Below are 22893 nucleotides of genomic sequence, written 5' to 3' on the forward strand. Positions count from 1 at the left end.
CAAAGATGAACATATTTCCACAAATAACATTTGAGTTAAATTATGAATGGCCGCCAGGAGAGGACGGTAACGTGTAGACTACACAAAGTAGCAAGCTGGTGTGTAGGAAAATGTTTATGTGGTGCTTGGCAACAGTCCAGTCCCAGTCCAGTTGTGGAACTATGTGTCCCAGTCCAGTTGTAGAACTATGTGTGTTGGCGGAGCCAAATAAATGATTAAATAAATAAACAAATCATAATCTGTTGTCGTGTATTACTGTTAACTAATAAATGGCGCTTGTAGAACTGTTGTATAAAAGCGATATCACACTCGAGGTCGTGCTGTTATACTGAATATTATTGCCTGCGGCCTCGTACCTACGACCGAATCACAGCCGTGCTGATATTCAGCACTCCCTCTCATGTGATCTGAAGTACGTTCATCACATTATCTAGCTAAATAAGGGAGGCCTACAAATAAAAAGTCAAAGACGGTCCAAATCTTTGAGTCATCCAACTTACTACATGAATGTAGACGGAATGGATGTTCTTGTTAATTTGTTTATTTATACCAGTCTACCTTTCTCCTTAGTAAGCTAACGTTCATCTGAATTGGAAAGTTGGCAAACCAAGTTAGCATGCTAATTTTAAACTAGGTAACGTTGACTGTTAGCAGTTAATAACTGCACGAACGGCCATTCGTTGAAAAAAATTGAACTTTCGTTAGATTGAGAGTGCTTTATTTCCAGAAATAGTGTTAATGAGGTGTAAATGTGCCCTAATGACTGACACTGTCGATTATTTAGCTTCGCCGTCTTTGGCGCCCTTTCTATTGACAATAGAAAATAAATAGAAAGGGCGCCAAAGACGGCGACGCTAAATTATCGACGGTGTCAGTCATTGTCTACAATCTTAGCTAGGCAAGCAAAGATTAACTAACTAAGATTTTCAATATGGGATACAATTTAGCGTTAACGTTAGTTTCATTAGCTTGGTATATCTGTTGGTTTAAAGTCATTGACATCAACGTTTTTGTTAGCTAACATTAGCTAGCTTGGTAAATCATTCCTGCATTAACTGGAAAAGGAAGACAGTATGCTAATGTCTCATAACCTATATCAACCTGACACTTTGCGTCTATAAACTGTGTTTTAGTTGCTAATTACTTAACTATTTACCATGTGGTTAAATGTGTTTTTCAGCTGCTAATATAAGCACAGACATGCTGCCCAGCCTCTCTAAGGAGGATTTACGTGATCCCTTTCCCGGACCAGAGCACTTCTTCGGAAGGAGAACCATTTGTAGATTTACTCATGGTGAAAATGAGGTAATGATTTTGACATTTGGGAGACATTTAATCTAACCATGCACACAGTGTTTCCTGTTATCAAAGTAGCATTTCCTGGCCATTGTTACAATACATGTATCTAAAGATGTAGTTGTTTTGTTGTCTGCTGTTAGGTTGATGTTACAGTGTGGTTTTCTTTTTTCTTTATAATTATCATTGAATACATGTATGTCTTATACAGAGTGAAGAATCAGACCTGTGTAGACCAGGCACCTCCTCTGGGACCTGTGATTTCAGCTCCACTCCCACCCCCTTCCACTCTTCACCCCTTCCTCCACCCTCCTGTCCCCTCCATCCCCCAACCCCTCTCCAAACCCAAGAGACCAACATGGTGCCACCAGAACCGTACAGCTTGTCTGCCCACAGTATATCTTATACACAGACACAGAGTTGGAGCAATCAAGAAGCACCTTTTTTGAAAAACAGCTTGCTGGACAAGAAGGAGACTATATCCTTTCCAAAGATCTTCGCTGTCTGATTTAATCAGGAATACAAGCATGATTTCCATTAAGAGAGCACCAGGGGGTGACTTCCAGTATCCATGCAGCCGTGAACTCACTGTAATGGCGAAGCGTCTCATAGAGTACTGTACTACCCAATGCTGCGGGACAGATCTGCAACCAGTGGAGCTGAGTGGGTAAGTCACTACTCAGGTATTCAACACATGTTTCCAAACACAGCACTGTTGGATACCTGGCAGCCAAAGTGCAAACATCTGACACTCAAAATAGGAGGGATGTGCTTCATCCAGATCAATCAGGGCAACATGTGTCTGCTTGTGTAGTTTAATTTCTGGATTCGATTTTGTTTAATGTGTTTTATAACAAACAATTTGTTGTTTGTTAGGAATCTGTGAAGAAGCAGCTTTTGAAAAGGATTCAGAATGTGACAACCCCCAAAAAGAAGCAGGGAGCGACCCCTTCAAGAAAGAGGCCTCAAAGCCTTAGATTTCAGAGCAGCCAGGAGATGTCCACTGATGAGACTGACAAACCCATCTCCTCAACCCTGATCTTGGAGAGATCCCCACAATCTAGATGCAGCACCCCAGAGGTTGAGCAGTTGGGTGGTAAGTACCGTAAATTCCGGACTATAAGCCGCAACTTTTTTCCCAGGCTTTGAACCTCGCAGCTTAAACAATGACGCGGCTAATATATGGATTTTTCCCGCTTTCAATATATATATAAAAAAAAAAAAAACATTCTGTGACGTGCTCAGTTTTTTGGCGGCATGAAGCTTTCATTAGACTGAAATGAATGAAATTGCCGAACGGGTTAAGGTCAAACAACTTTTTTGTTTACTGTTTAGATTAAATCGAGCGCTCTCAAACTTCCCATCATTCTAATTACGGTAGTCATTTTGTCACCCTCATCATGGCAAAGACACAGAGAAATGCATATGATGCAGCTTTCAAGTTGAAGGCGATTGATCTGGCTGTTGGAAAAGGAAATAGAGCTGCTGCACGGGAGCTTGGTCTTAATGAGTCGATGATAAGACGTTGGAAACAGCAGCGTGAGGAATTGACTCAGTGCAAAAAGACAACTAAAGCTTACTGCTAATTTTTTATTTTTGTTACAAGCCGTGTTTCGTTAAAGCCTATTTATTTTTGTTACAAGCCGTGTTTCGTTAAAGCCTATTTATTTTTGTTACAAGCCGTGTTTCGTTAAAGCCTATTTATTTTTGTTACAAGCCGTGTTTCGTTAAAGCCTGTGTAAAGTTCATTTGTTTCAATGTACTGGTAGGCACCTGCGGCTTATAGACATGTGCGGCTTATTTATGTTCAAAATAAAATAAAAAATTAAATTCAGTGGGTGCGGCTTATATTCAGGTGCGCTTAATAGTCCGGAAATTACGGTACACAAATTGAAATAGTGGATAGTGTTTCCGTATAAATGCAACTTCTACTACTACTCTAAACGAGGGACTAGAAACAAAGTGACTGTTTAGTCTTCAGTGTTTCATGTGGAATGAGAGGTTTGGGGAGGGTAGTACCAGCGGAACCACTGGTCTTAATTTCAGTCTACATTTTTAAATGTTAATTGGTCGGGTTTGTTATGTTTTCTGGCATCAGAAAGTACTGAGAGCCTACAGAACCAGGCGAGACATTATAAAACTACAAGAGATGTACAAAACCAAGGCCAGACCCAACCAGAAGAATGTTTCCCAGCTCCTGGACCTTGAATTCCAAGCAAGACGGGCCTTCATCGACTCTGATGCTACTAAGGAGCAGGACAGGCCTACCAAGATACTTCAAGTGTATCCCTGCTTCAGAGAACTGGATCATGTAAGTAAATGTATTCATTTTAAGTAGGTCTATGCTTCCTTAGACTGGTTAACGCCAGACCGAATCTCAAATGAGATACGGTGTGGTAACTGAGCAGCGTGAGAAGCCATAGCAGGGACGGGGGGTAAACTACTTTGGGCAAATGTAAAACAGTGTGCTCGTGAGAATTCGGTCTGGTAGTAACCAGGCTAATGCTTCCTACGCCTCCAGCTAGATAGACAGACAGAGTCTTACTCTGTCTGTCTGTCTGTGTGTGTGTCAGGTTATGGATGAACTCCGGCGGATCCTCAATCGAGGGAATTCCTGCTTCATACCTGATATACCCGGATACTTCATACCCGCTGAGGGACCTTTTACAACAAGGCACAGTTTTATGGAATGTTCAAAAAGGTCATGAAGCCACCGCTGCTGGACAAAGGTAATTACTGGCTCTGTTGACAATGGAGAATCCCATGAACGTATTAATGTTTGTTTAAATAACAGGCTGCAGTAAATCAAATGTGGCTATTTTCGTTTTTAACAGTGAAGCACTCAATCGCCATGATGAAGGCTTTACCAGATATGTTCCCATCACTTGTGGCTCCACCGAAGAAGTTAGGACATGCAGGTAAGAAATGTGTGAATGTATTAGAATTTTCATTACTTCGCCATAACATACAAAAAAGTGAGAATTGTCTTTGTGTTCATATTTGTTTTTCTCTTTGTGTTTGTGTCAGTCTGTAGAAGTGTCACACCCTGACCTGAGAGAGACGGTTTATTTCTCTATTTTGTTAGGTCAGGGTGTGGGGTGGGCATTCTATGTTTTGTATTTCTTTGTTTTGGGCCGAGTGTGGTTCCTAATCAGAGGCAGCTGTTTATCGTTGTATCTGATTAGGAATCATACTTAGGCAGCCTTTTCCCACCTGTGTTTTGTGGGTAGTTGTTTTGTGTTTTACCTGACAGAACTGTGCGCTTTTGTTTCCATTGTTTATTATTTTGTTTGTGTTCTGATTTAAATAAATAATCATGAACACGTGCCACGCTGCATATTGGTCCCCTCATTGCGACGGTCGTTACAGAACTACCCACCACAACTGGATCAAGCAGCATGCCCGGGAGGAGATGGATTCCTGGTCTCTGGAAGAGTGGGAGGAGAGAATTGACTGGACTTGGGGTCAAGTATTGGACAGATAAAGAAGCCTGCCGGGGAGGCAAGGAAGGAAGCACGAGAGGCAGCCCCAAAACATTTTTTTTTGGGGGCACACGGGGAGATTGGCTGAGTCAGGGTTGAGACCTGAGCCAACTCCCCGTGCTTATGGTGGTGAGCATGTGCCTGCTCCTCGCACTCTCCCTCCAGTGAGTCTATTCAGCCTGGTACGCCCTGTGCCTGCTCCACGTACCAGGCTGTCAGTACGTCTCCTCAGTCCGATGAGACCCGTTCCAGCTCCACGGGAGAAGCCTCCAGTGATGATCCATGGCCCGGAGCCTCCAGTGATGATCCATGGCCCGGAGCCTCCAGTGATGATCCATGGCCCGGAGCCTCCAGTGACGATCCATGGCCCGGAGCCTCCAGTGACGATCCATGGCCCGGAGCCTCCAGTGACGATCCATGGCCCGGAGCCTCCAGTGACGATCCATGGCCCGGAGCCTCCAGTGACGATCCATGGCCCGGAGCCTCCAGTGACGATCCATGGCCCGGAGCCTCCAGCGACGATCCATGGCCCGGAGCCTCCAGCGACGATCCATGGCCCGGAGCCTCCAGCGACGATCCATGGCCCGGAGCCTCCAGCGACGATCCATGGCCCGGAGCCTCCAGCGACGATCCATGGCCCGGAGCCTCCAGCGACGATCCATGGCCCGGAGCCTCCAGCGACGATCCATGGCCCGGAGCCTCCAGCGACGATCCATGGCCCGGAGCCTCCAGCGACGATCCATGGCCCGGAGCCTCCAGCGACGATCCATGGCCCGGAGTCTCCAGCGACGATCCATGGCCCGGAGCCTCCAGCGACGCTCCCCGGTCCGGAGCCTCCAGCGACGGCCTGCAGCCCGGAGTCTTCAGGGGCGGCCTGCAGCCCGGAGTCTTCAGCGGCGGCCGGCAGTGCAGATCCTCCGGCGATGATCCGCGGTCTGGTTCCTCCAGCGACACAGAAGCGGGGGAACCAGAGCCGCCGCCAAGAATAGATGCCCACCCGGACCCTCCCCTATAGGTTCAGGTTTGCGGCCGGGAGTCCGCACCTTTGGGGGGTGTACTGTCACGCCCTGACCTGAGAGAGACGGTTTATTTCTCTATTTTGTTAGGTCAGGGTGTGGGGTGGGCATTCGATGTTTTGTATTTCTTTGTTTTGGGCCGAGTGTGGTTCCTAATCAGAGGCAGCTGTCTATCGTTGTCTCTGATTAGGAATCATACTTAGGCAGCCTTTTCCCACCTGTGTTTTGTGGGTTGATTTGTGTTTTACCTGACAGAACTGTGCGCTTTCGTTTCCATTGTTTATTATTTTGTTTAAGTGTTCTGATTTAAATAAATAATCATGAACACGTGCCACGCTGCATCTTGGTCCCCTCATTGCGACGGTCGTTACAAGAAGACCCCAACACCTTTCTTTAGGCGAGACCACTCTTCAGCCCTGTCGTGATTGTCTGCGAAACCAACTGCGTACTGGCCATTGGAACCATGCCTGTGGTGACTTTTCCAAAAGAGGACATCTATGCCAGCGTGACATATCTCATGGCGTGTTATTATGCATTTCACCTCACATATCCCAAGTGCATTGAGACACTCCTCTCTGTGCTGCAGAAAGAAGTCCTCTCGGACGCCATCCACGACCGGGACATGACTTCTTCATATAAAAAGGCTATGGCCGAGTGGAAAAAGTTCTTTACTGACTAGAGTTGCACAATACAATTTTTTTCATTTCCGGTCCCGATAACAAAACTGTGTGTATTGGCCCATCCGAGAACCGATCCAATAACCTTTAATAAATAGGCAGGGCGTTTGTTTATTATAAGAAGGTTTAAAGCACTGTTACGTTAGTTATGTTGCCATAGGTCTTACATTTTCACCTTGACCACTAACGGCCTTTGTTGTTGTTTTTGCATCCTTTGTTCTGCCCATATCAGCCTCTGGATATACTGAGTCCTCAATAAAGAAATGAGATTCATTCTTTCTTTAAGCAAGCCAATCACATTTCTAGTAGTAATAAAAGTACTTTTATCTTAGTCAGGATTACTTATTTTAAGCACAATATGCAATGTTTTTGCAAATTCCTGGGAATATTGCCTTTATTTCAAGACGATTGCAATGGCATTGGATGCTAAATTTTAGCACATTTTTCTACATATTGAGAAAATAATTCTTAAATCTTTTGTTTGTATCCAGACAAATGTACTTGTTTTTAGTGTAGCTGTACTGGTTTTAAGATATATTTACTAAACATATAGCCTTATTTTTAGAAGATGGCACTAGCATTTGCTAAATTGAAGCACATTTTCTTACATATTGAGAAAATTATTCTTTGTATCCAGACAAATTACTTGCTTTTAGTCTGACCGCACTAGGTCTAAGATATCTGTGCGTTCTTTGAGACAAGATATTTTTACTTGTTTAAAAAATCTTGGCAATTAAAATTTTCCTGTTCTGTTGGCAGATCATTTTGCTTATTTTAAGTAATATTTCCCTAATTTTATTGCTTTTCTTGTTTTTGAGAGCTGGCTTTTTGCAGAGTAATACTAAGTGTATGTTGTGTAGTAAGCTGTTAGTAGCCCATGTGCCTCACCATAATAATTTGGTCCCTTTCCCACTCAGCACATGTAACCTATAGCCTGTTTTAGAGAAATGTCATTATCGAATATTGTAATAGCTTTCTGTGTCTACTTATATGCCCCTTTATTTATCCTACGGTTACCTCGCTCATTAATGTCTTAATCGAAAATACGGATTGCCTCTTATCCGTTCATCATTCCCTTATGCCATAGATTGTACATCTCAATAGTTTTTTAAATAGATTTTTATTTAACCTTTATTATTTAACCTTTATTTAATTGTGTACATCTCAATTGTTATAGGCCTATTGCTTATAGAAATGACCCTGTCTTTCAAAGATAATTAGTAAAAATCCAAATAACTTTACAGATCTTCATTGTAAAGAGTTTAAACACTGTTTCCCATTTTTGCTCAATGAACCATAAACAATTAATAAACATGCACCTGTGGAACGTTCGTTAAGACACTAACAGCTTACAGACGATAGGCAATTAAGGTCACAGTTGTGAAAAGTTAGTACACTAAAGAGGCCTTTCTACTGACTCTGAAAAACACCAAAAGAAAGATGCCCAGGGTCCCTGCTCATCTGCGTGAATGTGCCTTAGGCATGCTGCAAGGAGGCATGAGGACTGCAGATGTGCCCAGGGCAATAAATTGCAATGTCCGTACTGTGAGACTCCTAAGACAGCGCTACAGGAAGACAGGATGGACAGCTGATCATCCTCGCAGTGGCAGACCACGTGTAACAACACCTGCACAGGATTGGTACATCCGAACATCACACCTGCGGGACAGGTACAGGATGGCAACAACAACTGCCCAAGTTACACCAGGAACACACAATCCCTCCATCAGTGCTCAGACTGTCCGCCATAGGCTGAGAGAGGCTGGACTGAGGGCTTGTAGGCCTGTAGTAAGGCAGGTCCTCATCAGACATCACCGGCAACAACGTCGCCTATGGGCACAAACCCACTGTCGTTGGACTAGACAGGCCTGGCAAAAAGTGCTCTTCACTGACGAGATGCGGTTTTGTCTCACCAGGGCTGATGGTCGGATTCGCGTTTATCGTCGAAGGAATGAGCGTTACACTTAGGCCTGTACTCTGGAGAGGGATCGATTTGGAAGTGGAGGGTCCGTCATGGTCTGGGGCGGTGTGTTGTCACAGCATCATCGGACTGAGCTTGTTGTCATTGCAGGCAATCTCAACGCTGTGCGTTACAGGGAAGACCTCCTCCCTCATGTGGTACCCTTCCTGCAAGCTCATCCTGACATGACCCTCCAGTATGACAATGCCACCAGCCATACTGCTCGTTCTGTGCGTGATTTCTTGCAAGACAGAAATGTCAGTATTCTGCCATGGCCAGCGAAAAACCCTAGATCTCAATCCCATTGAGCACGCCTGGGACCTGTTGGATCGGAGGGTGAGGGCTAGGGCCATTCCCCCCAGAAATGTTCGGGATCTTGCAGGTGCCTTGGTGGAAGAGTGGGGTAACGTCTCACAGCAAGAACTGTTAAATCTGGTGCAGTCCATGAGGAGGAGATGCACTGCGGTACTTAATGCAGCTGGTGGCCACACCAGATATTGACAGTTTCTTTTGATTTCCCCCCCCCCCCCCCCCTTGTTTAGGGACACATTATTCAATTTCTGTTAGTCACATGTCTGTGGAAATTGTTCAGTTTATGTCTCAGTTGTTGAATCTTATGTTCATACAAATATTTACACATGTTAAGTTTGCTGAAAATAAACGCTGTTGACAGTGAGGACATTTCTTTTTTTGCTGAGTTTAGGTATATCTAATTAGTATCTTACTCATAATTTTAGGCAATGTTGAAATGATTTCATTGCTTTGCTTACTGTGTGTGGGCAAAGCAATTAATTAGCTCATGTGCTTTTCTTGACAAGGAGGAGATACTATATAATGTTGTTGGGTCTGTAACCATGTTTGCCAGTGACGGTCTCTTCCCATTCAAATATTTTTCAGCTCCGCTGTTGACATAGCTTTATGTAGGCCCTAACAGTTTGTGGGCACAGTTTGTCAATTGATGTGTTGTTATGTAGTGGCTTTGCTGGCATGCGTTTAAAAAAAAAGTTATGTTGTTGGCCCCACCAAGATTTACATGCTAAAATCGCCACTGACCATGGCACAGTTACAGAATGTTCTCACTGAGGTGCATCTTATTGGCTCAATGTTTTTCCCATACAAACCACAGCAACTGTTTTGTTCGACGAATGCATCTGTTGTGCATGACTAATCAAATGACCTGTGAAGTCAGACATGTCAGTCACTTTCAGATGATCCCTCAACGCAGTTTTAGGATATCTTATGTTTTGTTCAATAAATAATCATCTTCATCAGCTAACGTCACTTTTTGTCAGTGGTTTAAAATAATTAAGTAAAAATACTTTAAAGTACTAATTAAGTAGTTTTTGGGGGTATCTGTACTTTACTATTTATATTTTTGATTACTTTTACTTTACTACATTCCTTAAGAAAATATTAAACTTTTTACTCCATACATTTTTCTTGACACCCAAAAGTACTCGTTACATTTTGAATGCTTAGCAAGATAGGAAAATGGCCAATTCACACACTTATCAACAGAACATCCCTGTTCATCCCTACTGCCTCTCATCTGGCGAACTCGCTAAACACACATGCTTCATTGGTAAGTTGTCTGAATGTTGGAGTGTGCCTCTGGCTATCAGCAAATAAATAAAATTAAAAAAAAGAAAATGGTGCATCTGGTTTGCTTATAAGCAGTTTGAAATGAATTTTACTTTGAGTTTTGATACTTAAGTATATTTTAGTAATTACATTCACTTTTGAAACTTAAGTATATTTTAAACCAAATACTTTTAGACTTTTCCTCAAGTAGAATTTTACTGGGTGACTTTTACTTGAGTCATTTTCTATTAAGGTATCTTTACTTTTACTCAAGTATGATAATTGTGTATTTTTTACACCACTGCCTTTTGTGAATTTTGAAGCATTTATGTAATCAAAACAATTACATAAAGCACTTACACGCTTCATAATTCATAAAGGTCATGTTAACTGACATATTATCTTATAGAACAAAATGTATATGATCTCAGGAATGGCTGAACGAACCAGAGGTAACTAATTTGCGGTTTCTAAGACTACAAGGCGAGTTCTATCCTATGGAAAACATTGATTCTTTAACAAGACTGCCATCTAGGGATTTGAAAACAATACTGCAATAAAGTTTAAGTGTCATAATTACAAGTGCAAAGTGAACCCAGCCTGGTGTAAGCAAAATGATCTGTGTCAAGAAACATGATGTTTATGTGGATACATTGCATTTGCATCACAGACATTAAGCCTGAGTTAATTCATGTCTGTCGGTTTCTCTCTCTCTCTTATATAATCCCCCATCCTTCTCTCTTCTCTTGCTTTCCCTCCGTCCTTATTTAAAAAAAAAAAAATGTTGACCTTTATTTAAGGGGCCAAGACAAATGCCCTGCTGGGCGTTGGTACCCAGGCGCTAATGTGTCTCTCTCCTCATTGAATAAATGCTGTCAATGGATGAATGGGTGATGGAAACTGATAATTGTGCACGTTGTGGGAATAGTTACATGTCCCCCTCCGTAAGGGGGTGCAAGATGACCGAGTTGATAAATACTGTGTTGAAGCCAGATAAAGTCATTCATGTTTCCCACTACCTCTGGTGTCCGTGTCCCCTCACTTCATAACTTAACATGGTATCAGAAGTGGTCAACCACCACCATGCTTGCAACTCAGAGACCCGAAAGAAGTTGTCAGGTTTTATTATGTAATGTTTCAAATGAAAAAGTAGATGTGAGAACAAGTTTTACCGCCATTTTCGTTAACGTTCTCAGCTAACTAGCAAGCAAGCTAACTAGCTAGCTACATTAAGAACAGTGGTAGCTAACAAGTGGCAGAAGCTAGTTAAAGACCACATGTCGGAGCCCTAGCAAGATAATATACAGAACGCAGAACCAGCATTATCTGCAGAAATTGTCAAAAGAAGGACCACTATGCAACAGTCGGCAGATCATAAACAGCCATGTCAGAACTCCTAGAGGAAGAGGAGTCTGAAAATGTGTTAAATTATTTCTTGGCTCTATCAGGAAGGATACAGACCAGCCATGGGTAACTACAGTACACTCAGTCTGTTTAATCAACAGGTCAAACTCGAAATTAACACAAGCGCTGATGTCACAGTCATTCCAGAGACTGTATACCAACAGCTGACCAAAGACCCACTGCAGCACACACCTAAAGTCCTTCAGGGCATGCTAGCAGATACCCATAGACTTCCCGTCATTTCGCTAACTCTAGTTAGCATTTGAAAAATCACCGGTCTATCGGGAGCTACACGTGCTGCCTTGCGTTGAACACACTCTAGGCAAGATGAAAGATGTCAACATCTTTTCCAAACTCGACACATTCTGTAAAACATACCACTTTCATCACCCACCTCGGCCGATACGGCTTTTGAAGGCTCCCATTTGGAATCTCATCTCCCCATTTTGCAGACTGACTGCAAAATGCGAGTTCTCCAAACAACATGCTAAATTCAGAAAATTGATGGGAGTGGTGTTCGAGCTGACCCAACCAAGATCAAAGGTCACAGCAGCTGCACAAATACCAGTACCAACAAACGAGAGCGAGGTCCGGAGATTTATGGCCATAGTCAACCACCTGGGGAATACGTCCCTCACCTCACAGACGTCCAGACCACTCAGAGAGCTACTGAACAAGAAAAGTGTGTGGACTTGTGGCCCCCCAGCAAGCGCAGGCGTTTAATGACATTAAAAGTAACCTCACAACTCCTCCTGGATTAGTCGTCTACGACCCTACAGCAGACACCAAGGCGTCAGCTGAGGCCTCCTCCTACGGCCTATGAGCCATTCTGCTACAGAAGAAAAGTGACACGGACTGGCGTCCCATCATGTACGCTTCCCGGATCCTGTTTAGCATAGAACGTCGCTACACACAGATCGAAAAAGAAGCTGTTGCTACTACATGTGCTTGTGAGCAGTTCAGGAACGTTCTTATAGGCCTCACATTTAAAGTCGACACTGACCATACATCCCTGCTTAGCGATGCTTGGCTTATAGTCGCTCGACAAACTCCCTCCAAGGAAGCAACGCTTCAGAATGAGACTCCATTGCTCATGTGCCTGGTAAGAGGTTGGCTACGGCTGACACTCTGCCCAAGAATCCTTCTACAGGGAACCAGAGCAGCCAATCTCAGGAACAGCTAATTGAAGGGCGTGTGCACGCTGTCCTCTCAAACTGGAGGCAGGACCCAGAGACCCTCATCCCAAGTCCGACACCAGAGGGCCCTTGGCAAAAGCTAGGGGCTGACCTTTTTACCTCGACAACTACACCTAACCTGTTGTCTTTGACTATTTCTCTAGATTCATGGAGGTGGCAAAAATGACCTTACGCCATCTAGTGCGGAGGGTGGAGAGGATGAAGTCATGATTTGCTCGTAGCGGGGTCCCTCTTCATCTAATCTCAGACATTGGCCCCTACAGACACCTTGGGATTCACACACCCAACCTCAAACATTTTGTTCCCCCAAAGCAACGGTGCAGCCGAACAAGCTTTACAGACTGTCAAACAGCTCCTCAGACCCCGACCATGTGCTCTTAGCATACAGATTAACCCCCCTCTCCAATGGACTGAGCCCAGCGGAGTTCTTGCAAGGCAGGAAGCTGAGTACCATTAATAGTCTGCCCTCGCTGTTGACAGGGTGGCCAGACCTCTCTGAGTTTACAGACTGAGACAATCTAAGCTCAGCCAAAAGAAACACTTCGACAGCTGACGTCGAGCAAAGGCCTTCAGCTCTCTTCGGCCAGGAGCTATAGTATGGATGCAGGACTCCTGGGACAAAAGCGGACAACCAGAAACCCTGAGACAAGACTCTAACCTCATCCTAAACCTAACCCTAATCCCAGCTTCATGTTCACATCCCGGCTAAAATCTTACTCAGTAAGAATACACATCATTGTTTCTTCTCCTTTCCCTCTTCTCGCTTCGCTTGTTAGATATTGGACATTGATCATTTTCTGGCAAATATCCTCTCGTGCAGGGAACAGGCTATCAGAGTCACCCACCACTTTACAATGTGAGCTGGAGGCAATGTGCGTTTTGAAAACATCATTCATTGTTTGAAACCGGAATGTTTTATTTCATATTATGAGGCATGTCTTACCCTGCTTATAGGTAGCCTATAGGCAGGATCCTGGAAACATGGAGGAAATAATTTTATAATACTTCATAGACAGAGTTTCAAGTTTGGGGAAGCTTACAATGTATCCTAGCATTTCTACAGTTCTGCTTTGTCAATTATTTTCATATCCACTTTGTTGCGGGACAGTTTCATTTCAGTAAAAAACGTTTTTTTGTTTCTCAAAGTCATTGTCACATGGTTAATCATGAAAAAAATCTGAATTAAAATGATACCTTAACCTGTCTGGGCTAGGGGGCAGTATTTTCACGGCCGGATAAAAAACGTACCCGATTTAAACTGGTTACTACTCTTTCCCAGAAATGAGAATATGCATATTATTAGTTGACTTGGATAGAAAACACTCTGAAGTTTCTAAAACTGTTTGAATGGTGTCTGTGAGTATAACAGAACTCATATGGCAGACAAAAACCTGAGAAAATTCCAAGCAGGAAGTGGCCTGTCTGAGAAATTGTAGTTCTTCTTTCTAATCCCTTTCGAAACTACAGTATCTCTGGGGTTACGTTGCACTTTCTAAGGCTTCCATTGGCTCTCTAAAGCCTTCAGAAAGCGGATTGAGGTGTCTCCTGTCTCTGGGCAGAGTATACTAGCACAGTTTGTCAGTGGTCTGCCTAGTGACAAAGAGATTGGAGATGCGCGGTCCCGCGACCATGCTGTTTTTTCTTTCCCTCTTTGAATGAATACACTATTGTCCGGTTGGAATATTATCGCTATTTTACGAGAAAAATACCATAAAAATTGATTTTAAACAGCGTTTGACATGCTTCTAAGTACGGTAAAGGAACATTTAGAATGTTTTTGTCTCGAAATGCGCTCGCGCGTTACCCTTTGGATAGTGACCTGCACGCACGAACAAAACGGAGGTATTTGGACATAACTATGGATTATTTGGAACAAAAACAAAATTTCTTGTGGAAGTAGCAGTCCTGGGAGTGCATTCTGACGAAGATCAGCAAAGGTAATACAATTTTTCTAATAGTAATTCTGAGTTTAGTGAGCCCCGAAGTTGGTGGGTGTCAAAATAGCTAGCCGTGATGGCTGAGCTATGTACTCAGAATATTGCAAAATGTGCTTTCGCCGAAAAGCTATTTTAAAATCTGACATAGCGATTGCATAAAGGAGTTCTGTATCTATAATTCTTAAAATAATTGTTATGTATTTTGTCAACGTTTATGGTGAGTAATTTAGTAAATTCACCGGAAGTTTTGGGTGGCAATGCATCTTCTGTACATCACATGCCAATGTAAAAAGCTGTTTTTCGATATAAATATGAACTTGATTGAACAAAACATGCATGTATTGTATAACATAATGTCCTAGGAGTGTCATCTGATGAAGATCATCAAAGGTTAGTGCTTCATTTAGCTGTGTTTTGGGTTTATGTGACATGCTTGCTTGAAAAATGGCTGTGTGATTATTTGTGGCTATTTACTCTCCTAACATAATCTAATGTTTTGCTTTCGCTGTAAAGCCTTTTTGAAATCGGATGATGTGGTTAGATTAACAGGAGTCTTGTCTTTAAAATGGTGTAAAATAGTCGTATGTTTGAAAAATTGAAATTATTGAATTTTTGAGGTACTTTTGAGGTACTTGTATTTCACGCCACGCTCTTCCACTGGCTGTTGAATAGAGTGGGACGGTGACGTGCCACCTAGCCCATAGTGGTTAATTATTACCTCATCAGTCTCATTCTGAACGTCGCATAATCCTTGGATCCGTAAGAACCCTAACCTAATTAATGAATCAGCAATACACAAATTGGCTTAATAAATAAATAAATTAACTAAATAATTACACAGAATACATAAACACACACACTGTCACGTCCTGACCAATATTTAGGTATTATTTCTATTATATTTGGTCAGGACGTGGCAGAGGTATATTTGTTTTGTATTATGGGGTTTTGTGTGTGGTGTAGTGGGGTGTATTAGTTTGGTATAGGTTCTAGGTTTGTTTTTCTATGTGTAGTTTTGGGTGCTGGACTCTCAATTGGAGGCAGGTGTTTCTAGTTGCCTCTGATTGGGAGTCCCATAAGTAGGTGTGTGTTTGTTTGGTTTTCGTGGGTAGTTGTTTTTGCACTGCGTGTTGTGTGCCTGCAAAACTGTTCCTGTCGTATATATTGTTTGAATTGTTAAGTGGATGCTCTACTCCTTTATTTTAATTAAAGATGAGTATTCACATACCTGCTGCGCCTTGGTCCATTTCTACAGAAGACAGCCGTTACAGAACTACCCACCACCAAAGGACCAAGCAGCGGAGAAGAGGACAGAGGCAAGTGAGGGAGGAATGTTGGAGGCAGCCCCAAGAATTTTTTTAGGGGGGGGCACAAGGGCTATTTGGCGGGGCGAGATTACAGCCCCAGGCCAGCTCCCCGTACCCTTGTAGGGCAGACTGGACAGGTCCCGTGCTTTGGGGTTGGGGCTGTGGTGAGGCCTGGGATTTTCAGGCCGGTAGGCAAGGTACCAGCGCCCCGCATGTGCCAGGGCGAAGTAAGCATCGAGCCGGAAGGGGTGATGCCAACCCTGCGCTCAAGACCGCCAGTGTGCCCTTTCGGTCCGGTGTTTCCCGCCAGACGCACTAGCATGGAGGTGCGTGTCTCCAGGCTGGCACGTCCTATACCAGCCCCACGCATCAGGAGTCTAGTGTGTCAACCCAGCCTCGCCAGTCAACAGTCACCAGAGCTGCCCGCCAGTCAACAGTCGTCAGTGCTGCCCGCCAGTCAACCATCACCAGAGCTGCCCGCCAGTCAACAGTCGTCAGAGCTGCCCGCCAGTCAACAGTCGTCAGAGCTGCCCGCCAGTCAACAGTCGTCAGAGCTGCCCGCCAGTCAACAGTCGTCAGAGCTGCCCGCCAGTCAACAGTCGCCAGAGAGGTCAGACTGCCCTGAACTGCCGGAGTGGCCAGACTGCCCTGAACTGCCGGAGTGGCCAGACTGCCCTGAACTGCCGGAGTGGCCAGACTGCCCTGAACTGCCGGAGTGGCCAGACTGCCCTGAACTGCCAGGGTGGCCAGACTGCCCTGAACTGCCAGGGTGGCCAGACTGCCCTGAACTGCCAGGGTGGCCAGACTGCCCTGAACTGCCAGGGTGGCCAGACTGCCCTGAACTGCCAGGGTGGCCAGACTGCCCGGTTCTGCCAGAGGTGCCCGCCTGCCCTGATCTGCCAGGGTGCCCGGCCTGTCAGGATCAGCCCGAGTGGTCCTCCTGCCCTCCGGTCCAGCCCGAATGGTCCTCCTGCACTCCGGTCCAGCCCGAGTGGTCCTCCTGCCCTCCGGTCCAGCCCGAGTGGTCCTCCTGCCCTCCGGTCCAGCCCGAGTGGTCCTCCTGCCTTCCGGCCCAGCCCGAGTGGCCCGCATGCCTTCCGGCCCAGCCCGAGTGGCCCGCATGCCTTCCGGCCCAGCCCGAGTGGCCCGCATGCCTTCCGGCCCAGCCCGAGGGGCCCTCCTGTCCCCCGGCCCAGCCCGAGGGGCCCTCCTGTCCCCCGGCCCAGCCCGAGGGGCCCTCCTGTCCCCCGGGCCAGCCCGAGGGGCCCTCCTGTCCCCCGGGCCACCCCGAGGGGCCCTCCTGTCCCCCGGCCCAGCCCGAGGGGCCCTCCTGTCCTCCGGCCCGGCCCGTGGGGTCCGTCTGCCTGGCGCAGCTATCGGCTCCACCGAAGTGGGTGGAGCAGGGTCCACGTCCTGCACCGGAGCCACCTCCAGGATAGGTGGGTTGGGGAGGGAGGGTGTAGCACAGTGCCGTCGTTGACGGCAGCCACCCTCCCTTCCCTCCCTTATTGTTTAGGGGGTATTGCTTTTTGGTTTTGTTGGGGTAATGGGGATTTTTTGTGTTTTCTTTTAAGGTGCATTCCGGGGTCTGCACCTTTAGGGGGGGGTAATGTCACGTCCTGACCAATATTTAGGTATTATTTCTATTATATTTGGTCAGGACGTGGCAGAGGTATATTTGTTTTGTATTATGGGGTTTTGTGTGTGGTGTAGTGGGGTGTATTAGTTTGGTATAGGTTCTAGGTTTGTTTTTCTATGTGTAGTTTTGGGTGCTGGACTCTCAATTGGAGGCAGGTGTTTCTAGTTGCCTCTGATTGGGAGTCCCATAAGTAGGTGTGTGTTTGTTTGGTTTTCGTGGGTAGTTGTTTTTGCACTGCGTGTTGTGTGCCTGCAAAACTGTTCCTGTCGTATATATTGTTTGAATTGTTAAGTGGATGCTCTACTCCTTTATTTTAATTAAAGATGAGTATTCACATACCTGCTGCGCCTTGGTCCATTTCTACAGAAGACAGCCGTTACACACACACGGTATAGGTTATCGATTACTAACGTAATACAATGAAAACAGGTCCCTAGTGAACTAACAAAAGCATGACCGTTTGGTTGCACAATGGAAAGGGAGGGGTAGGTAAAGAGAGGGAGAGACAAAGAGAGTCAACTTATCGTATATACATTTGGAAGCTACGCTTACGGGAATACAAATACTTAGCACCCTAACCACCGCTCATTCGGATTAGAAATGCGATATATATTCACAAGTAGATGTCTTTCTCTGTCGTCTCCCTGTTGAAACCAATCATTCCGTCTATGGTGAGTGGCTCGATGTAAGGCTCTGGTTGTCCACCAGAAGTCACATTGTCCTTAGTTGTAGAGCTTCTCTGGTCTTGGAGTGTTCGTTAGATAGATACTTCAGATGTACCAATGGTTGTTTCAGATGGGATGTCTTCCTTCCCTCGTGTCTTTAGTCAAAGTTCTAGGACCACTTTTACATGCACAGCTGCAGACTGGATGTTTCTGGTCATCTTCTCTTCTAGTGTTGAGGTTGAGAGCTTCCGAGTTTCTCACCATTTCAAGGTGTAGACCAACATCTCACATCTTTCCGTATCAATGGTTGATTACTCAGGGTTCAGTTCCCGACCACTTTACATGCCAGCAACAACCCAGCATGTTTTGGTCTTGTAGTTTTAACCATTTGTAACATGTAGCCACCGCTCCAAGCTGTCTGGTCTCAAGGTGCAATAGCCAGACCCCCCCCCCTCCTGTGGGAGAGAGGGGGAGGGGTGTCTGGCTATCTATCAGCCATGTTCCAAGCTGATCTGGCACCTTTGATCCTCACCAATAAGAGAGAGTCATGACACACTTGGCAGGAGAGAAGAGCCTCTCATCTCTTCATTGTCACAATTCAACTCAAACATTTGCTCAGACTATTGCCTGTTTCCTTAGTCTACAGCAGAGCCCTCTATTTAGGAAAAGGCTTTGTCATTAGCCTACACATACAGAAGGAAAACAATGCAATTGTTATTCAAGTAAAATTGAGTCAGTAAAATGGAGTCTAAAGGAATTACTTCCTTCTCCACTCCCCCTCTATCATCTCAGGGACCTCAGCCACCTGAGCCATGGCCTGTTCGCCCCTCTTCCATTACTCAGATGCAGGCAGTACAGGAGCATCATGGCTAAAACTAACAGACTGGGCAATAGCTTCTACCCCCAGACCATCAGGCTGCGAATAGTCCCCACTAGTCAGCTACCTGCTCCCCCTGTCCCCCTCCTGCCACCCCTGGACTTCACAGTTCAGAGCACAGATTGCTTCCACTGAAAGTTGTTGGATGACTTTGATGTGTGCCTGTGTGTATGTCATTGTGTGCTTGTCTGTGTGTATACAGTGCAAATATGGTAGGTGAATATGAAAGTGAAATCTCTTTTTTTGGTTTGGGACTTTGTCTGGGACTCTCCTCATGTCGTAACAATATGCTGTATACCAGTCTGACAAGCTCTGCCAGTTTAACATGCCTGCCTGTCTGTCCACAAGATGTCTGCTTCACCTGCTACCTACCACCTCATTAGACACTGACGGGCCAGGAGCTAGGGGCCTACACCTGCTGCTCCTCCATGGTAGGTACCGTTTCACCATGCGCAGCCCCCCGGTTGGGAATTTGATTTTGGTTCCTAGCCATGGGTTTGCATCTGCTCTCTGTCTCTGTCTCAATCAATCTCTCAACATTTACATTTTTTGTATTTCATGAATTGTATACATTTTCAGGATCCAGGACAATTAATTTATGGCTTCTACTGCCACTGTAAGTTTGCATATTTGCTTCAATTGAAAGTAACAGTAGAAAATTATGGATTTAAAAAAATCTTTTCACCAACATGCTTCTCTTTTGAAGATAAGTTTTACCATTTCTTCTCAATTTGCTTTGGACTGGGTTGTGGAATGGCAGTCTACCGACCATATTACCGTGAGTAAATGTCATTTACTATTCAAGTAAAAAAATAACAATTACTCAGCTTTTCATCACTCAATATTGGCTGTTTTTGTCTACAATCAGTGTCATTATCTTTCCAGCCATTATGACCCCGGCACTTCTGTCTGTGATTTCCACTCTTGTATTTGAATTTGTGGGCATGCTCTCTGGTAAGGTAAACTGTACTGTACATTCTTGTGTTGGTTTATGTTGTTATTTGAAGTGTTTAGTGTTTGTATGTAATAACTTAAGTATGAGGAATAATCCAATACTTTCCATTTTAGACCTGACAGTTTCCTCTAAAAGATGCGAAGTCATTTGTATATGGTCGTATATATGAAAAGTTGTATATAGTCGCATGTGTTTAGTCATATGTGTGTAATAGCTTACCAGTGAGAAATAACAATATATTCCGTCTCAGATCTGCCAGCTCACACTAAAAGATGCAAAGGCCCTCCCTATCATAGAAGAGGTATGTCATATAAAGTACTAACTCCCACACCCACCCCAAGTCCATCCGAAATACAGAACTAGAGGAAGCCCAAACCTCTCATTTCATTCCCATAGTGCACTTCAACAAAACTATTGATAAAAGCAGTGATAAAGTAACTCGTTCCATTTCCTATGTCACATCCTAAATGGCACCCTATTCCCTACTTTTGGTAAGAGCCCTAGTGCACTATTTGTGACCAGGACCCATCGGGCTAGGGTGCCATTTGGGACACAGCCTGGTATCTTTAATAACCTCACAGTATTTGTCTCTTCTCAGATGCCTTCTGGGGATTGTGTGCTGCTCTGCTTGTGGCTATCTTAAACCTCGACTCATATCATGGTACTATTGATTATTCATTGAACTAATGGGTGTTGAATACAGTGTAATATGGTTGGTATACTGGAGCAATTTCATACAAATGAAATAATGTTGAAATCACTTGAATCTTATTGAATGTTCATTATTCTTTCCTTGAGTCTACACACTGTCTTATGGATGTGGAATCATGGTGTTTGCAGTTCGAGGAGCCAAGCGGAAATACAGCTCTCTATGGTAGGTAAATGACAACAGACCTACTGTATATAACACAGCTGTGTAGTACACAATGAAAGCTCACCTAACTCATGTGAATTGACAGAGATGCTTGTGATACAGGATGTTATCCTGTACAAGAAAGCGTTACATTGTATGTTGCATATGCTGTGAAACTGGGATGCAGCTCTGGTAAAATTGACATTATAAACTGGGTGGTTCGAGCCCTGAATGCTGATTGGCTGAAAGCCGTGGTATATCAGACCGTATACTATGGGTATGACCAATTTTTGTTTTTACTGTTCAAATTACGTTGGTAACCAGTTGATAATAGCAATAAGGCACCTCGGGGGTTTGTGGTATATGACCAATATACCACGGCTAATGGCTGTATCCACGTTGCGTCGTCCCTAAGAACAGCCCTTAGCTGTGGTATATTGGCAATATACCACACCCCCTCAGGCTTTATTGCTTAAAATAGAGAACACTAAATGAAACATATAGCCAAAATAACTTTTAAAGCTACAATTACATTTTAATCATTTATCCAGAGTGACTTACAGTCAACTAAGTTTAGTAGGGAAAACAACCACATATCACAGTTATCCTGTCTAAATCCTATCTAATTAACACTGTAAACGTGACGCACTGTTTGTTTTGTCCAGGGACATAAGAGAAAGGTGGTGACCCAGGTGGCAAAGCCATGCCGTTGTCAACTGTAGAAGACTCAGTAGAATGGGCAATGGCTTTTACTGTGCTACCTAGAAGGGCACATTGCAGAGCTGCCATTTGACAAACAGATGTCTTATATATTCAGACCAATACTGTCTGCTGATAGGATCTCAGCGTAAACATGGTGACCAATGGACCAACTCTGCTCGGTCATCTGTCGGAATCTTTCACAATCAAATCTGGATACTCACTGTGGGTGTTGGTTCTGATCAAATCCAAATTGTACAGAATCAAAAATGAAGAGAAACCTGCTGCAATTCGAATCATATTCAAACTAACAGTCTACGAATATATTAAAGTTTAACTTATTGTTTTATCTATTTAGAATTGATTTATCTCTGTGGTCAATTATAATGATGTTATTCATTTTAGTCTTCCTTAATTTGATCATTATTCTAATAAAATGTTTTGCATAAGCAAATACTTACGCCAACCTGCCTTTTTCAATAGACACGCTATGATACATTTGCATGCACACAATCGAAGAAACACCCGGAAATACTAGTGAACTCTCAAACTCAAATGCAGAGGGCTTTAATAGATGAAGGTATAAGGTACATACAAAAGTTCAAGTAACAAATGAGGTGTTTGTTTTAGCTTCACAGTTCAGATGTAACTGCATGCTCCCAACATCACCATGACCACAAGCACAGAGACAGTCCCTAAGCCAGGGCTGGGGTACATTCCATTTCGATTTACATCCTGATATGACTGAATTGAATTGAAATGGAATTAACCCCAACCCTGCTCTAAGCCCTAGCTGGCCCCGTGTCCCTCTTCCTCACCTCCAGGTCCAACTGTTTGCTATAGTGGACACATCGCTCATAGAAACATTACTGGTATGTTCAGACAGCTCGTTTTAGCACACTGTTGGTTTGCTCATGCAGGTAAAAGGTGTTAATATGGAGTTAAATATGTGCCAAAAGCTTTTACGCACAACATTTTGGCAGTTATCTGACCCCATATGTTTAGCTAGTCTACACCTGAGTTGTAGAGATAAAAGGAAGTTTAAAACCAACATGTGTGCTAACACAAGCTGTCCAGTAACGTGTGTGGGTTGTGGTATAGAGAGACATATGGATCAAACTGTATGGACTTTTCACTTTACTGATATTTGTAGCCCACATACATTTTAATTTGATCATCTTTTGTTTCTTTTTTTTCTTGGACTACGTTTTACAAACATGACATTTTCCAAGACGGTTGTCATGGATACGACACTTACATTTCACTACCACCTGCCCCACCCTGTCTTTAGAGTTACATCATCAGAACAATATAAAAGTATTCAAACAAACTGCTGCTGGTTGTTTTTT

The 22893-nt window shown here is 44.1% G+C and overlaps 1 protein-coding gene across 2 annotated transcripts; it reads left to right on the forward strand.

The window, feature by feature from the left end:
- Positions 1 to 1012: 1012 nt before the first annotated feature.
- LOC106565156 (uncharacterized) lies at positions 1013 to 22819 on the forward strand. Of its 2 annotated transcripts, XM_014131961.3 has the most exons (13): positions 1013 to 1305; positions 1508 to 1963; positions 2173 to 2392; positions 3395 to 3607; positions 3870 to 4025; positions 4131 to 4214; positions 19386 to 19468; positions 19744 to 19815; positions 19923 to 19991; positions 20243 to 20293; positions 20591 to 20653; positions 20791 to 20866; positions 21511 to 22819. In XM_014131961.3, exons 4-13 carry the CDS (start codon positions 3480 to 3482, stop codon positions 21530 to 21532), a joined length of 804 nt encoding a protein of 267 aa, XP_013987436.2. In that variant the 5' UTR covers positions 1013 to 1305; positions 1508 to 1963; positions 2173 to 2392; positions 3395 to 3479; the 3' UTR covers positions 21533 to 22819. The 2 variants fall into 2 exon arrangements, with proteins under 2 accessions (XP_013987436.2, XP_045547455.1); XM_045691499.2 differs by lacking the exon at positions 19923 to 19991 and having other exon boundaries at positions 20252 to 20293.
- Positions 22820 to 22893: the final 74 nt, after the last annotated feature.

The sequence above is a fragment of the Salmo salar genome, chromosome 12 (genome assembly GCF_965601325.2).
Source record: "Salmo salar chromosome 12, fSalSal1, whole genome shotgun sequence".
NCBI lineage: Eukaryota > Metazoa > Chordata > Actinopteri > Salmoniformes > Salmonidae > Salmo > Salmo salar.